Below are 18,322 nucleotides of genomic sequence, written 5' to 3'. Positions count from 1 at the left end.
TTCTGGAGTGAGTCAGCAAAGGGCAACAAAGTTGGTCAAGGAACTGGAGCACGTCTCATATGAGGAAAGGCTGATGGAGCTGGGCCTGTTCAGCCTTGAGAAGAAACCATTGAGAAGGGACTCGGTCAATGTCCATGAGTATCTGAAGAGAGGGTCTCAAGAGGATGAACCCAGGTTCTTATTGGTGGTGCTAAGCAAGAGAAAATGGGCAGAAATCAATGCACAGGAAGTTCTACCTGAACGTGAAGAAGAACTTCTTTACTGTGCAGTGATTGCAGACTGGAAGAGATTTCCCAGAAATGGCCTGGTGTTTATCTTCAGTGAAGGTATTCAACAACCATCTGGACACAATCCTGTGCCACATGCTCTGAGGTGACCCTGCCTGAGCAGGAAGGTTGGACAAGATGACCCACTGTGGTCCCTTCCAACTCGAGCTGATCTGTAAAGCTCTCTCTGGAGCCTTCTCTTCTCCAGGCTGAACAGCCCTAACCCTCTCAGCCTTTCCTCATAACAGGTCTGACAGGCATTTTACCCCTGTTAAAATGAGAGACTCTCCAGAGTCTCATGATATCAGCTCCTCGGGCTTTCCGACCACAAGCACTCAAGGATGCCTCTCCCAGGAAGCCAGACCCCCCAAGACAGCCTCCCCGAACCACCCAAAACAACTGAGTTGCTATTGATGCTCTGCCCCCTCCGCCCTCCAACCACTACCTCCCCAGCCTCCCAATTTTTTTTTTTTTCAGCCCTTACTTCTGGTTCATTGCGCAGCTGTCGCAGAGAAAGACGCGACAGATTGAAGGCGGGGAGAGAAGAGAGTGTCGCGGCTGCCGAAGTGCCTCCCGCTCTCTGCACCCACGACTCCGCCATCCCCATCATCTCCGTGCCATCCCCATCTCCGTGTCATCCCCATCTCCGTGCCATCCCCATCTCCGTGCCATCCCCGGCCGGGAGCCGCCCCCGGGCGGCCGCCAGTGGCTGGGGGTGGCCGGGGGGGAGTTGTCCCTCGGCCCCCGCCCCCGGAGGGGCGGCCCGGCCCTCGGCAGGGTAGAAAGGGCTGGGCGCTGGGAGCGCGGTGGCACAGCGGCGGTGCGCAGGGCTCACGGTGCCGGCATGGCTCTGGATTTCCTGGCGGGATGCGTTGGGGGTGAGCGCTGGGGTCTGCAGGGGGGAGGAATAGCCATTTTAAAACGTGGGGGGGAAGGGGGAGAAAAAGGCGAAAGGAAAGAGAGGGAGAAGGGGGTGAGAGGGGAAAAGTAATGGAAAAAAAAAAAACAAGCAGAAAAAGAGCATAAAAAAGAAAAGGGTAGTAAGGCGAGAAATATAAAAAGGTAGGAAATAGAGAAGAGGCGGAGAAGGGGATAGAGCGAAATGTTTTTAAAATGCGGAAGAAAGGCGGGCAGGTCTTTGGGGAGGGCTGGGCGCGGCGCTGTTATTTTGGGAGCGGAGGATGGTGCCGGGGGCGATGCAGCGGCCCCCGCTGCGGCAGGGGCCGAGCCCGGGCAGGGGGAGCGGGGCCGGGGGAGAGGGATCCATCCCCCCGTGTGCCGGGGGAGAGGGATCCATCCCCCCGTGTGCCGGGGGAGAGGGATCCATCCCCCCGTGTGCCGGGGAGCGGGGCCGGGGATCCGGGGCGAGCGCAGGGGCAGCGGCGCGGTCGGGAGCCCCGAGCTGACACAGCGACCCTGGGCAGCTCCAGGATGCCGAGGGGAGAAGGCGGACACGCGTCCTCCGCTTCCCCGCGCATCTGCGGCCGGCCTGCCGCCTGCTATATTTAGCAGTCATTAGATTGTGTTCAGGAGGCTTATTCTCGCGTCTTTTCGGGTATTTACGCTTGCTTGCGCTTTCCCGCTTGTTTTTCTTGCCAACCTGGCAAAAATGCTTTAAATTCATTTTTTTGCAGCGTCTCTCTGATTTCGTCCTAGCGGCGCTTGCCTTGCCAGGGTTCCTGCAGGGTCAGCTGTGGCGCTGGCCGTTCCGTACCGAGCACAGTGCACGTTGCTGTTTTTCTATCTTGGGCTGTGTTGCTGCCGTGCTGGCCATAAACAAGCTGGAGTGCACCATCCTGGAGCAGGCACTGTGCTGCTGTCACAGCTCCCAGGAGAGGGAGGGCACCTGTCCCCCCACAACCGTGCAAGGTGCGCTGAGGCTCTTGCAGCTCTCGCTGTTGTCAGCGGTCATTAAGGATTGCTGGGTCACAGAAGTGCAGAGCCAGAGGATCCATTGCTTCAGCCTGTGTGTGCAAAGTGCCCGTGTTCAGATTGGCGTAACTAGCAGGCCTGCATGTGACTTCTACAAAGTCCTTTGATGCTAGAATAAAGCAAACGTTTTTAGGAAGGTGTGGTTCTGTTGCAGGTGCTTCTGTCTCGTCTGGAAAGGCTATAGGCAGAGAGCAGGAATGTTCTGCTGCCTCTAGAGATGTTTACATGTTGTCTGTGCCTGCATAGGGTGATATGAATATGAAATATTGTGCTTTAGAGGAAACTTGCCTTTTCTGCTGTCCTGGTTTGAAAGACAGATTGAAGGCGTTTGAAAGGTGTTTGCCAAGGAAAGCAGAAGCTTCCCCTTGGACTGAAAAAAAAAAATGTGATTCTTCCGATTATTATAATTTTGGAATTAAGAGAGCTCTCAGGCAAAGATATGGGGGTAGGAATAACAGTTCTTTACTAGTGTATCTAACACGACAAACAAGAACAACAACAGCTATGAAATTACCCACAAACAGAACAGTAACTCAGTCCCAGTGTTTTTTGGCTGCAGGCACCTTTTCCCTGAGCTGCAGTTCCCGGTGCTGGGGGCGGGCGGGTCCCGCAGAGCCGCAGGAGGGCTGGGGGTGATGGCAGCGCTGTCCCAGGGGGAGAGAGAGATGGAGAGAGAGCTCTCCGCTCACGGTGTTGGTTCCGATGCTCAGCAGAGTGCTGGATGGTGGTAGTTCACAGCGAGAAGACAGCAGGGCAGGGTCCGATGGTGGTTTCCCGACGCTGGGATGGCAGGGATGGGACACAGGCGGCGATCGTCCTTCTCGTCCGAACTCCGCGGGGGAAATGGGCCGAGGCCCAGCCTTCCGCTTCCTCTTCTGGCTGTTTGAATCTCGCGGGGCTCCCCTCTTCCCTCCCGTCCCCTCCCCCTTGTCACCAGGGCCCAGTCAACAGGTATCTTAGCATGACAATGGGGAAAATTCCACAGAGGGGAAAAAAAAAAAGAGAGAAGTAACCCTCAACATCTGCCCACTGGATGTGCCCCGAGGCCAGGAGTCATGGCTGCACATTGCATATGGTGTGGCGCAGTCTGTAGTCACACAACTCAACTCCTGTCTGGGGCTCAGAGGCTCCCTGAGAAGCATAAAGGCACCTGGCACTGGCCGGAAGGACTGAATTGTCGATCCCTTATCTCCTGGCTTGCTAGGATGCTCTTTAACTGGCTTGCCAGCCATGTTGTGCGCTCACACCTCAGGCTGGTGGTCCTGCTTGGGCTACTGTAGCCCCAGACCCAGGAAGAAATTCCAGAGTAATAATCATGGCATTTGTTTTGTTTCAGGGGCTGCTGGTGTGCTGGTGGGACATCCCTTTGACACTGTTAAGGTGGGTTGATTATGAGATATACTTGCCTCTAAGTAGAAAACTTAGTTTCTCCAAGGAGTGGGGGAGGAAAAAAAATCCCCAGACACTGTAGGAATGTAAATCTGCAGGGGAATGCTTGGAGCAAGCCTCCACAACTGTTTTAGTTTCCTCAATCTCCAGCTCTTCAAAGTGAAAATTTAGTAACACAAACTTTGACCTTAAACTGCAAATTCAGTGCAGTAACAATGTGGTATTTGGAAATACAACTTTGCATTGAACTAAATTTTGTTCTAAGCTTGCTTCTCTGCAGCTGTTCAGCACTACCTGCTACAACTGCCTCTCCCTGCATTTGTAACTCAAACCCACTTTGTTAGTAGGTTGAAAAAATGTAGTTTTGCTTGCCCCTCAAGCTCTGCTATGACTCCTTAATTTGTAGCACTAGGCGGAAGTCAAAATCCACAGTATGGAGCTTGTCTGTGGGCTATTTCCTCCAAGTATTATTAAAGATATTTTTTAACTTTTCAAGTTAAAATTGTTTTTCTGATGGTTGGTTGTCTGTTACACATACTTCAGCTGCTATAAATACAAGATTTGACATCTCCTGGATGGTGTCTCAGCCAAGGCTCTCCAGAGTCCAAGCCCATTTTTCAGAACAGAATGGCAATTTGAGTCATCTTTTGGCAACCTTATCCAAAGTCTTGCACTGAAGAATAGAAGAAGGGATATCAGTGTATTCCCTGCAAAAGTAATATATCAGGTCACTTGACTGCAGCAGACAGCATGCCACGTAGTAGATCTATATTTGGAATGTCTTTACCTTGCTGAATTTAGATATGCAAAGGCTGTGGGCTGATAGTGTTACCGAGGACCCCACCACATTCTGTATTCAGTGCATGGTTAATTCAATACAGAATTCCTGAGTTAGTGGATATTGATCCTCCTTGCAAGCTTGCAGTGCAAGCTGCTCAAACAGTAAAATCTGTCGTTTTGTTGCTCAGAATGTGGTAAATTTGACAGTTAAATAATTAAGCTGAATTCTAGAATATATTTTCAGGAATGGCATCATCCAGACTGGTACAATTTTTGTTATGGTGGTACAGGGCCAGCTGTCTTTTTCTCTCCCATCCTGCCAAGTTTTACATTCTTAACTGAAGGTGATCAGTCATTTCATTGAATCCAGTAAAATTGCTAAAATTCTATGCTCAGACTAAAGGTAATCATGTGTGGGTTTTTCAGTTGGTGGGGTTTTTTTGTTTAAGTGGAACAGCTTCTATTGCATGAAACTAGACATTTAACTGTATAAATTGGGGTTCCCATGATGGTTTCAGCAAATGTATCATTGCAGAATAGATGTATTGGCTTTGGAAAAAAGCATCTTGCTTTACAATAGAACAAATAATTTGTTTCTAAAGTCTTTTATGAAGTCCAGTGTCAGATATGATATTTTCATACCCTTTAGCAGGTATTGTAGGTGTTTATTTTGTTAGAGCAAATACTAATGTTTGTATTATTAGCTGGCATAGTCACCACTGTATGTGGAAAAACTAACTCTAACCACCCTTTAAGGAAAAAAAAAAAAAAGACATTGCATAACTTGTGTATGTATATGTGTTAAGAATTAACTTTTTATTATTCTGCAGTGTTTAAAGGGCTAGCTCGTAGTCGCCTTAGACTGTGCATTTTTAATATAGCTGAACAATGGGAAAGCTGCTTAGTTAAGACAAAGTTTTACTTCTGTCTTGGCATTTAAGCTTTTTTTTTTTTTTTTTTTTTTTTTTGGCTGGTGCTCATGTTTCACAGAGCTGGGAGGGGGATGGTGGGACACACAGGGAGACATTAAGCTGGTAAAGTCACCCTGTGAAACCTGCAACTGAGCTGATCTCAGAACTGGCAAACTCTTTATCCCTGGTTTGTTGATGTAATGTATAAAATTGCTTTTTTGCTTTTAACTGCCTTTACTTTCTGAGCTAGGGGCTGTCTTCATTAACAGCAAAAGTGTTACTTTGTTGTAGATGACAGATAAGCCTCATCACGGGAGAGTTACCTAGTAAGTATAGCCCAGGTGAAAACTTCTGTTTCTCTCAGTCTTAATTTATTCCCAAATGTATTAGTTCAAGTAAAGAACTGAAAGACTTATGGAGCTTTTTCCCTTTTTAATTTTAAACTGATGTGTCCCTCTTCTACAGCTATGGCATGGAGGGAGCGGGGTTTAAATATCCCTTTTTTAAAATGTAGTTTTATTCTGAACCTTCTTTCTGCTATGCATTCCTGGCTGTATATACACTCCCACACACAGTGCCTCTAAAACTGAATCTCAGGCACACTGCTCTTGAGGTCTTATCCACTGCATATTCTTGGATGATGTTTTCATTGCTCAAATACTTCTGAAGTTACTGATTTCCCACATCATTGAATGCTTGGACTGTCTTGAGGATGGAATGGTTTGGGGTTTTTTATTTACTCTTGAGTGCCTTTATGCAAGTCTTTAGTGATATGAAATTGCTGGGTGTTATTATTACTAGACCTAAAACCTTAGTAACTGTTTTCCAACAAGAAGGAAGCTAGAATATTGGGCAATGAATGGAGCAGGTGGATAAACTTTGCACATGATTCATCTTTCCTATAGTTGTACACGCTAAGGAGCTTGTTGAATATGGCATTAACATGCATGAAAATGCAAGTTTTATGTGCAGTCATTGCCATACTTGGCAGTTTGCAAATGTGGGTACCCTTGTGTGACCAGCACTGTGCTCAAGAGAGAGGTTTCATTCTTAGACTGGGGAGTCAGTACTCTAAATATTCTACCCTACAGCAAGGCTTAATTGGTTAATATTTCACAAATTCTTTAGACAAAAATAGAGGGAGCTGTATGCCACTAGGAAATTCAGCCTTTTGATATGACTAATTCTAGACCATTAAACACAAGCAGAAAAGATAAAGGAAGAAGGTTTCTAAGCTGCAAATCCCCCAAAGCCAGTATGTGTGGAAGTCACAGACAAGGTTTGAAACAATAACAGTAAATTCTAAATGAAGTAAAACCTTTGTTTGTGCAATTGTGACAGCTTGTTAAGATTTGCTTTTGCTTGTGGACCTGCTTCTTTACCGGTTTTGACTGCCTGTCTACCCCCCAACAGTCACTTGAAGTGACAAAGGATTTATTTTCATTGAATCCTACTGTATGCCTGCTTTTAATGCTGAGATGTTGCAAGACCCAAGGTGATCTCAGCCTCCCACTATGGCTAGCATACACTAATGTATATACTAAAATGACATGGAAAACTAAAGTTCTGATTTACAAAGCAGAAAATAACATTGTAGGGAAAATACTAAAACTGTCAATTTCTTTTTGCTTTGAAGAAAGCTAACCTGAATCTAGGATTCTGACAAACCACCTCCATAAATCTTTTTCTAGACACACGTTACAGGCCTTTCAGTGCTGTGGTGGTGGTTTTTTATTACTTTAGGCAACCATGAAAAAAAAATAAGTTCAGGAATCTTTCACATAGGTGTATTTTTTTTTTTTCTTTTGCTCAGAATAAGTCTGAAGTTTTTTGCCCTGAAGCTGCAGCAGCAGCATTACATGGTTGTTAAGCATCTTTTGTGAAGAACACTGCAGCCCTCCATGCAGGAGATGAAACAAAGATTTATAACTTTATCAATCCAGTGAAATCAACTTACTGAGCTCATTGCTGAGTGTAGTGCTTTGCCTGAGCTAGGTAGAACAGAGACTCTTTTGAAGTGTACTGAGGGCACATAAGCATGAAAAAAGACAGAATTGGAATTTTCCATTATGGGTTAGAAAGCATGCAGAAAAGGGATCCTAAGACACCAGTCACAGCAGCATTTATCTCTCCAGCAGAATATACTGTTTCTGTTTTGGAAAAGTTAATTGCTTGCTAGCATTTAAATGTTTGAAGCAGCTACACCCTCACCAATTGCTTGCATTCAGCAGACTAAAAACCTAAAAGACTAAAATTTAAAAGGACAAATGGCTTTTTACTCCTTCCCTTATGCAAAGACAGACATCTTAAGAGTCACTGCCCAGCTACCCGCTGAAGCAAACAAAAAAAAAAAATCAGATCTCAATGAATGGGCCTTAATCAGGCATTTAGAACCACTAGGGGTATTGTTGAAAGCTTCCATCCCTTTAAAATCATCCTGATCTCATGCTTGACTTGTAAATAATTTTTTTAATTAAATGGCCTCAGGTTTGCACAGGTATTCTTTAGTGTGAACAGAAGTATTCTTGGCAGCTAAAGAAAGTCCCTATTGTAGCCTGTACTGGAAAGCATATGTTTGAAGTTCTAGATGTCAGTGTACCCTTCCACTTACTGGTTTGCTAAGAGTCACGAGAAGTTAATGATCCTCTTCCCCTCAGGTTTTCACCCCCGAACTTAATTCAAAACACTTACACAAGATTTCTCAGATCATTGTGCCACATATGGCATTCCAGTGTCCAGCCCGTGCTCTTGCATATGCGTTGCTTAGCAAATCTCCACATAGGTACAAGAGAGTAGCTTACCCTTTAGGCTGTTCCTGATGTACAAATTGGTATCTCACACAACTTTTTGTAGGTTCGTCTGCAAGTTCAAAATGTAGAGAAACCTCTCTACCGTGGGACTTTCCATTGCTTTCAGTCCATCATAAAGCAAGAATCTGTAAGTACAAAATTATTCCTTTGTGGGTTTTTAAATCTCTGTATATTTTGGCTCAAGAGGGTGGGAAAGCTGTTAAAAAGCTGATAGATGTTGAAGATCAAAAGATAAAGCATGATCTGAAACTCACGTGGCTGTAGGGCAAATATTTTAGTCAGAACTTTGCCAGAAACTTTGTGAAGATTATTTTAAAAGTTAACCTCAAAATACTATCTTATTACTTAGTAAAGTAAATTATTTAAATAACTCATTTTCTGAGAATCTAAGGAATGAGTGAAGAAATTGGTGAGGTGTTTTTGCTGCTGAAATTTTATGAACTTTGTTAAAAAGTTGGCTTCAGGCTTTAAGCTATTTTAAAAAGTATAAAATTTGCCAGAAAGCTTTTCTCTGGGTGGAATAAGATTATTTTCTGGATAAGTTCAACTATCTTTTTGCACTGCTAAAACTTGCTAAAACATTACTTAAATGTTTGTGTCCTAGGCAGAGATGAAACTGTTATTACAAAACAAGGTGGTCCTGATATGGGCACTATTAAAAAGCTGGGGTACAAGGGAGAGCCAGCAAGGCTGTGCTCTGCAGTTTGAGGAGGTCATCCACACCACTGTTAAAAAGGGTTTCTTCTGCCTTCTTCCATTAGGCTTTTGGACTCTATAAAGGCATTGGGTCACCAATGATGGGACTTACGTTCATTAACGCGCTGGTGTTTGGTGTGCAAGGAAACACCCTTCGTGCTCTGGGCAAAGACACTCCTCTGAACCAGTTCCTTGCAGGGTCAGCTGCAGGGGCCATCCAGTGCGTCATCTGCTGTCCCATGGAGCTGGCAAAGACAAGGATGCAGCTTCAAGGAACAGGAGAATATAAACTAAAAACGAAGAACTACAAAAATTCTCTGGACTGTTTGATCAAAATCTATCAGAAGGAAGGGCTGAGGGGTATCAACAGGGGCATGGTCTCTACCTTCATAAGAGAAACCCCAAGCTTTGGCTTTTACTTCCTGACCTATGACTGCATGACTCGGTATTTAGGCTGTGAAGCTGAAGACAGTTACGTTATTCCCAAACTACTGTTTTCTGGAGGGATGTCGGGAATTGTGTCATGGCTCTCAACCTATCCCATGGATGTGATCAAATCCCGGCTTCAGGCCGATGGTGTCGGAGGCGTCACACAATACACCGGCATCCTAGACTGTGTCCGAAAGAGTTACCACGAGGAGGGCTGGAGGGTGTTCACGAGAGGTCTCACTTCCACACTTCTCCGTGCTTTTCCCGTCAACGCAGCCACCTTTGCAACTGTCACTGTGTTCCTGATGTACATGAAGTCAGAAGACAATCTTCCTGAATGTGAACCAGGTCCAGTAATCCATCAGCCTTCCAGTCTGTGAACTTTCTCTTTGTTCTCCTCATCCAAAGCCCGACTGGTTGGGGTTTGTGAAACGTGAGCACTTGACCCACGCAAGTAGTGTAGATTTATACTATCTGTGTAAAGAATTCCTAAATGTATCAGATTAGGATTTCATCTCACTACTTGTATAAACAGCATCTTGCCTTATTCAGGACTCCATATCTAATAGTATTCAAGTAAGAGGGAGGGGGACCTGCCTCTTGAAAGTTGCTGTTGTGGCTCCAGAAGAGGTTCTGGAGAGTGTTCTGGCACCAGAAATAGAGTTTTCTTTCACTCAGGTTCTGAATGACTGAGTTGAGTTGAATGCAGAAATGTTTTTGTGAAAGAAATACTCACTTGGTATGTGACAGGAGTAAGTGTACTCCTCTAAGGTGAAGAAGGAGGAAGAAGTGTAATGGTTGGAGGTGTTTTGCAGGTAACCCTGAACTGTAAAGACATGGACTAGCATTCAGCTAGTCCTGCTTTTACTTTTCCTTTGCTTTTTGTACGTCAATGGTTTTAGTAGAACTCTGTTCATACTGATTTGTTAAAAAAAAAAAAGGCTTAAAGGTTGTACCTAAGTTACTCCCTGACCTTTTAGCTTTGAATAAATACCTTAAGCACAAAGTTAGCATCTGCACTCAAATGCACTTGTTCCTTTAAATCTCAAAGCTTGTAAGGACTTGGGGAAACTCCAATCTAGTAGGACTGGTGGTGTTTGCCCTCACCTCTGTTTCTCCTTTGGTGGGTACATGGACTGCATTGAATAGATCAGCCCAGTGGACTTTGTTCTCTGAAGTTAGTGCAACTTTGCCCCACTTCTCCCAACATGCCCTGTAGCAGCCAGTGATGTACAGAAGTCAAAGTCCTGCCTGTGGTATTGCACAAAATGTTTGTGGATGCAATGTTAGCTTTGCAGCTTGAAGTATCTTAGAAATATATACATATTTAGGATGGGAGGTTTCATACCTTTCCAGAAAATAGGGGTGTAAGTGTCTGAAATGGTTGCTGTTAAATACACTTGCATTATGAATTTAAACAACACTGATTTTTATGTATTTAGTTACAGTGCTACTGGAAAGAAGACTGAAAAGGGTTTTAGAGAATTTTCTTATTACATTAATCTACTGTAATTTTTATTTTTTTTTTACCAATCTGTTCAAGAAGAATTCAGTTAGCCAAAGAGCTACAGTTATTTAAGATTTGAGCTAAAAGCTACACATTTGGCACAAATAGCTGGGAGGAAGGACTGTATGTGTGTGAGAAATGTTTTAAACCATATCAAAGTAGTTCTGTAAGTACAACTTCTTACACTTTTGGTTGGGACAAGTGCAATAGGTGTTTAATTTATATGAATTTTCTAAAGAAATGTTATTTCATAGCATTTTGCACTGTAACAAAATATGCTGGAGAAACCTGAAAAATTGGTATGTCTTTTTATACCTTGAAGGTATGGTAGATGTTTTAGTGCCTACTTGCACTGAGATTCAAATTGAATGTTAAATCTGTCTACTAAGCTGCATATGCACAACAAATCACAGCAAAGACCATTTACACCTTTGTACAGGAGTATGTTAATTCTTGTATATATATTGAGGGAATAAATTTTTTAAAAATTTTGCCTTGGGACATTGAAGGTTGTTTTGGCTTTTTATGTTTTACTCAGATGCTACTTTGTGTTAAATTGAGCTTGCATGAGGATGGGGTTTCTGGTTTTTGCCAGGGGAATCTTACTCTGTATCTGCCTTTGGTGCACCACTGGGAAGGGCAGGGTCTTGCTCTGGCTTAGGCCCCATCACTGGAGCAAACAAAGGAGGTGGCCTGACCTTGGCTCTTTAAACAGACCTTCCCTCTATCTGAAGAACAATCCTGCTTTTAGAGCCAAAGAGCTGCCTCTATGCTTAGATGCTTCCTATCCTGCATTTATTTGGTTTATTCTCTGATCAGCACCAAGGCTGCAAAACTGGGGAAGACAAGTCTTGGGTCCCTGCAGGGTCACATCAGAATAAAGTACCAGGCATCCATAACCTCTCTGGGAAATGTGTTCCAGCACCTCAGCACCCTCACAGTAGAGAAGTTCTCCCTAATACCGCTCAGTTTAAAACTGTAACCTCTTGTAATTCCATGCCCTTGTAAAAAGTCCTTCTCCACATTCCAAGTAAATCCCTCTTAGGTACTGAAAGGTGTCCCTAGAGCCTCCTCTTCAGCCCCAATTCTCTCAGCTTGTTTTCAAAGGAGAGGTGCTCCAGCCCTCTGATCACCTTTGTGTCCCTGCTCTGGACTGACTCCAGTAGGTTCATATCCTCCTCTTCAGAGGTTATTTCAGGTAGTGGCTCCACTAATTTACCTTCTCACAGGGTCGATGCCTGTGGCTGACACAAACCCTGTCAAGCATCACTTGCCTGGAGCAGAAAACAGCAAGGCCACCACTTTTCCAGCTGACCATGACCAGGGTCAGTTCCAGTCAAGTACCTTTTGTTCTCTCAGCAGGAACACCCATGTTCAACATTGAACCATGGAACAGAACCAAATACCTGGAATAATCAAACAGCATCTCCTTAGAAAATGAAAATAATGCAAACAGAAAAGGGCTATACAATGTTTTACTTGCAGTGCTTACTAAAGCATTCCTTCCAGAAATTCATCCATCTGGAACTTATATAATCAGTAGCAGACACTGGATGTTACTCAATCAGCCTGAGAGGAGGTTAAAGCCAGCTTTCAGCCTAGTCTGATTTTGCTTGAAATCCATGTGACTAGTAACTATTAAATCGTGCTAGACAATAGGCTCAGCCTTTTAAATCATGATAGAGTTCTTTCCTGATAATTTTTTGAGATGTGAACAAATTCACAAATTCTTCATGTCCACACCATTACCAAGAAATTCCCAAATAACTGAAGGGACTAAGAAGGTTAAAATCACTGAAAATGAAATTCACTATCAAGTCCTCTGCCCTGTTCATTCTTAAACTAAATGAATCATGCCAATTTTAAAAGTAACAGCCACAGAACCATATCCAATTAGGATAAGAGGGTGAAAAAGTACCCATGTATTCTACTTCTTGACCAAGTTCCTATAGTACTGTGAAATTTATTTATCAGGTCTGTAACATGACAAGTTTTTTATCCTCTCTGCCTTGTCTTTCTCTGCATATCTGCAGTGATAGGACAAGGGGTAATGGCCTTTAGCTGAAAGACAGCAGGTTGAGATTGGATATTAGGAAGAAATTATTCACTGTGAGGGTATTGAGGCCCCAGCACAGGTAGCCCAGAGAAGCTGTGGGTGCTCCACCCCTGGAAACATCCAAGGGCAGGCTGGATGGGGCTCTGAGTAACTTGGTCTAGTGAAAAGTGTCCCTAACCCTGGCAGGGTGTATTGGAATTAGATGATAATTAAGGTTCCTTCTAACCCAAACCATAGTTCTAGGATTCTATGATAAAGCTTTTTATACTGTTCAGGTAAAAGGGTAGCAAGATATTCAAGGGATGAAAACCTGTCCATTGTAGGTAGGGCACCAGCATCATACTGGGAAAAAGACTAAGACAAAAATGTAAACGTTGACCTTGCAAAGAAAATAGGTGTTTGTTCTTTGAAATTAAATAGATTTATTATAATGCTGGAAAACAGGTGTTAACAGTTTAATGTTAGCCACTGTTAGCCTGACTTTTAATCCATGGAAAGTTAAAGAACAATTTAAAAGAAGCATGCCAAACACCATTAGATTAGGATAATGTGCAGTTAAACCCCTCTTCTGCCAGAAAAACAGGCAGAGAGAATAGAAGCTTACCCAAGCCAACATGCCCTATCAAACACCACAGCCATAGAAACAGAATAAGGATCTGAGGTGCTCTGGGAGGCACAGCAAGAGATCAGGGAAGCAGAGAACTGGTTGGGCCAAACCTAAGGGAGACAGCCTTTGATATAAAGAGGAAGCAAATTGTTGATTTCCATGTTCAGGAATTGATGCATGTCCATGGACAGCAGGGGAGATAAGCAGATGAAAATAAGCCATTTTCATCTTCCCAGTGCAACTGTTCTGCAATTTTTGTATTTGTGTTGTCCTCACTAACTGCAAAAGTGGTCATCACCAACACAAAAAAAGTGACATTATGCACAATAATACATAAGATATACAGTAAAAGCTTTTCTTATAGTTTATTACTAGTTTTAACTGAGTTGGCCTAGAAAGTGATTTTGAGCTATACAGGTTCATCAATAAACAAACTGAAATCAAGGTAAGGTCTGCAATGGACACTAATGCCCTATAGATTGATATAAATGGAACGATGTCAAGTTCTAATGCTCACAAAATATTCTTAGGGTCTATAAAATTTAACAACTAACACTGTCAAATTGCTTAGTTAGCATTCACTATTATAATTTATTGACTGTTTTTCTTACTGAAAGAAGCACACCGCATTTTTTATTGACAATAAAACAGACTTGTACCATTCTAGCCACATCTATGTGTCAATCAATAAAATACTAAAATCATAATGAAGCCTGACCTCATGGTCTGCACTGTTTCCTATATATGTCAGAATAGAAAAAAGTGTTGCTTAAGTAATTTGACTTGTCCAGATTAAAGTTGTTATGAAATAAAATGAATATTCTTTTTCTAGGATCTGATCTATTATTTTAAGCAGAGATTTATTGTAGATCAGAAATGCTTCAGTGTTGCAATCAACCAGGCCATACACCTCCCTTGTGCTCTGAGGTACTTTCACTTAGAAAGAATCTGCAAGAGGTGCTTTTCAAACAGGCCAGTAATAATGTTCAAACTTTTTAACTGCAGTTAAAGGAGGTAAATGTAAAAATTACTTCTACCCTTAAATTAATCCAGGCAGTTACCTGCTTCCCTGCCGGACTGGACACAAGACCAAGACTGGACTTAGCCAAGACTGGACATATTTCAATCCACACCCTGGAAAAAATTGAGATTAAGTCCCTTGTCTCTAACCAATGCAGGAGACAAAAGTAAAGACAAGCAAACCAACCAACCACACATGAGGAAAACCTGAAGATCTCCCACATAAAATTGCTCCTTACAATCCATTTCCAAACAGTAAACATTTGTATGCCCTCTGAAGCTATGGGAGTCACTGAATTGATATAATCCATTGGAGGTTCAGTCAAAGCATCAGTTAAGACTGAAAATGGAAGGATTCTATATCAAAAGGCCAAATTTCCTGTTTTGCTGACAAAAAATAAATGTGTTGAAAAATAAGTCAAAGCATAAGCTGCACGATGCTCCATGTGTGAGGCAGTCAAAGCCTTTGTAAACCAAAACTGGCACTGGCAAGGTCAGTGAGGTCTTTGGCAAGTCATCTTGCAGCTCTGAAAGACACTTGACACTGTGAGCCCTTAAATCAAAACACTAAATAACAAGGCAGTTTTCCACAAATTTTTCTTGCAACCAGCTCCTGAGATAATCTTTAGCCAAAGGACATTAGAACCTATCTGATCCCCAAGATCTCTTTTGTATGGATTTCACACTATTTAACAAGCAGCACGCATTACGCCACAGTCTTCACATGCTCTATCATTTATCTCTGAAATACTCATTGTTCACATCCTCCTGAAAAACACCTTTTCTGTGGGCCTGCTCCAGGGAGGAAAACAGGTAGTAAGTAACCTGAGATCTCTGATCCCCTAAAGAGTAGCAATGCAGGACTCTGATGCAACATCAATCCTGTTCTGCAGTCTCTGCAATGGCCCTGCACACATTATGAGCAGCAACAGACTGAAGCAAAGGCCCTAGCTGCCTCAGGAGAGGTTGGACTTTTTAGGACACCTCTGCTGGAGAGAAGCAGTTTTACATGTTTTACAGGTCCAGCAGTTAAACAAAATAGCCACTCACGCCTGAAAGCACATTCATTACCACTGGTCACTGGATTTCCATATTACTCTCATATTCAATATTAATATTTGATGGATGTATGTATATATGAACCGTGTCACACTCAACAGTTTTGATTTAGTCTTTTATTTTCATTGCCTTGCTGCTGCTTTTAATGAATGCACAAGTACACTCAGGGCTGTTGGAAATCAGCACACAATTGTGCTTCCTATTCTTCGGAGTGGTGTGTGGGCAATTTGCTCTTTGACACTGGCAAGCTCCAAGTCTGTCAAGGTCCCCTGAACACCACAGGACATCCTGCACACACTTGACCTCGCAGGAGCACCTGACACTGCCATTCTGTCTGCTGGTCACGCTATGCAAACAGGTAATTCACTGCCATCTCCTGGCAAACTGCTACCCGGGAGTTTCTGAACTGACTGAAACAAAGCACTGACACAGATGCCACCTGACACTAGAGCGATTAGAGTGGAATCACACTCAAACCTACAACATCACTTCAAAAGTGGTGGGAAAAGGGGCACCCACAAGTCCTGCGAGGACACGACGGACTCTCCATCCCTTTCTCTCCCTCCCAAAATTCACCAACATTTTGACAGAACTTCAGGCTTGCTGCTGAGGAGAGCTCCCAGCAGACACAGGAACCTGGTGAGAACACCAGCTCACAAGAGGGTATCACATCCACACCATAACACAACAGGAGCTGTGGTACCCAACCAGCACCCAGGCTTACAGCTTATCCCTTAGAAAAAGGAACAGAAGACATGGAAAACCCTAAAATGGGACTTGTCTAAAACACAGTTGCTATAAGAAATCTTGTTCATTTACCTACAGCAAAAGAGTGTTTTTCTGCTACTTTAGGGGAATCCAGGACCTCAAAAATTCGCATTAACGCTTATACAGAATCTGATGTGACCCAAAGGAAATTCAGTACTTTCAAAACCATTTCCAGAGAAAAGGACTGAAAAATAATCCAAGTTAAACTGCCTTAATAATATAGGATCATTGAGAGTACACATAAAAGCTGGTTTGCTTTAGGCAAAGAGAATGAAGTTGAGAAAAGAACCACTGATTCAATTACCTTACAAAATTAAACCAGTGCCTATCCAGGTGGCATTTAAGCATTGCTATAAAGCCATCATCACACTCTTGCAACTTGACACTACACCAATTCATATTATCAAACTGAATATTGAATATCATAATACAACACATACAGTCCTGCTCTGGTTCACATCTACCTTTACAGATCACTGTGCAGATGTTTCTGCTCCTTGTGCTCAGCAGCAGGGTTGCACACCCTCTGCTCTACTTCACTTTCCCATTCTGTTGCCATGGGACTCTTTCCAAAGAGAGTGCTACTTTTTAAAGTATTCCATTTACACAGCCAGGAACAAGATACTGAAGTCCAACACTTGTTTGCATTCCTGCCTGCAAAATTCATGCACAATATCCAATTTTTATATCCACCCCAGGTTCCCCTTGGTAGCTTTAAGCGCTTCAGGAACATTAGTGCAGTAAACCTCAATGATGACACAAACATGTTTTACTGCTGTCCTCATGCCACCTTTACACAGCTGATTTTAGAAGGCCATTACATAGCTGATTTTAGAAGGTGCTGTAGAGATGATAAAGTTCTTAAACTTGTTCTGAAGTGCCATCATTGTAGACGGCATGTTACAGTCACACATTATACACCAACCAATGCCAGGAGCAGCTGCCACTTGATTGATTAAAACATCCCAGACATATTTGTCTAGCAGCCCTGATGAAAACTCCAGATTTTCTCAATTTCTTCAAGGCATTAAGGAAACACTTGAAGAATAATATTCAGCACATATTGTCCTCGAGTTTATGCATCTTAATAGAGTAGAAAAACCAATCAGCCCCAGTTTTTCCAAGGCATACTGACAAAATATCCTGTGAGCTATGTGGTGAGCATGTGGAAACACCTGTTACTGTCACTGCCATGCCTCTTTATCTAGCACTTTGAAGTGATTCACTTTCTTCAAGCATTTTAAAGCCTCAATATTTTTGCCATTTCGGCTAATTATTGCATCTTTTGCTTTTTACCTACTGTGGAATTAGCTGAGAGAAAGGATTTCCACCTGCCTCTAAAACTACATTACTGCTGACAAGCTGTTACTAGGATGTGTTTAGTGTTTGGCTTTGTTGATTGACAACTTGCAGCCATTACAGGGAAAAGTCAAAATGCACCACCTCAATTCCACAGTGACCCTCTTCAAAGAGAAGATAACTAAAAGTCAGGTTCAGCTGAGGTCCTGGCACTCTGTTTCACTAAGGATTTACTCTCTCAGCATTTCAAATCTGAACCTCCAGTCCTGCTGCAAGCTTTTCAAGAAACACTCCACAAGTAATTAGTATTTAAGTTCAGTTTGTTTTGCATTTACTGAAAGACCATAAATAGACAGAGAGAGAGACAAGTCTGGTCAGTTCTACCTTTAAAGTTACTCTGAGTTTGCCTCCTTTCATTTTGACAGCAGCAGAACCAAAAAAGGTATATGTACAATCAAACGAGCAGTAGAACACGTGCAATGAGCAAGCATGGAAATTTTTTGCCAGTTTTAAACCCACATTTCTACCACCCCTCACCCCTTACCTGAACTCACTCACAAACTGGTGGTATAATGCAGGGAAGCGCTCGATAGCAGGCTGGGAATGGTAGTTTCGAAGTCAACTCTGTTGCTATACTCAAATCCTATAACTTCTTCCCTGAAAAACCTTGAGGAAAACTCTGGAGTCAGTTAAGCAGGATGTTTTAAGTGCAAGGTGGGCCAATTATACTTCAAAAGCTTTAACAAATTATAGCAGCTGCTCAATGCTAGTATTTATTCATACTCAATATGGA

General features: G+C 42.9%; 1 protein-coding gene across 1 annotated transcript; it reads left to right on the top strand.

Annotated features, from left to right (window-relative positions):
* The first annotated feature begins 1,110 nt into the window (after positions 1-1,110).
* SLC25A29 (solute carrier family 25 member 29) lies at positions 1,111-11,166 on the top strand. The gene is made up of 4 exons (XM_062495584.1): positions 1,111-1,144; positions 3,535-3,578; positions 8,132-8,215; positions 8,850-11,166. The coding sequence occupies exons 1-4, from the start codon at positions 1,111-1,113 to the stop codon at positions 9,591-9,593; spliced, it is 906 nt and encodes a 301-aa protein (XP_062351568.1). The 3' UTR covers positions 9,594-11,166.
* The last annotated feature ends 7,156 nt before the right edge of the window (positions 11,167-18,322 follow it).

The sequence above is a fragment of the Cinclus cinclus genome, chromosome 6 (genome assembly GCF_963662255.1).
Source record: "Cinclus cinclus chromosome 6, bCinCin1.1, whole genome shotgun sequence".
In the NCBI taxonomy this organism is placed as follows: domain Eukaryota; kingdom Metazoa; phylum Chordata; class Aves; order Passeriformes; family Cinclidae; genus Cinclus; species Cinclus cinclus.
This window is presented reverse-complemented; position numbering and strand designations above follow the sequence as displayed.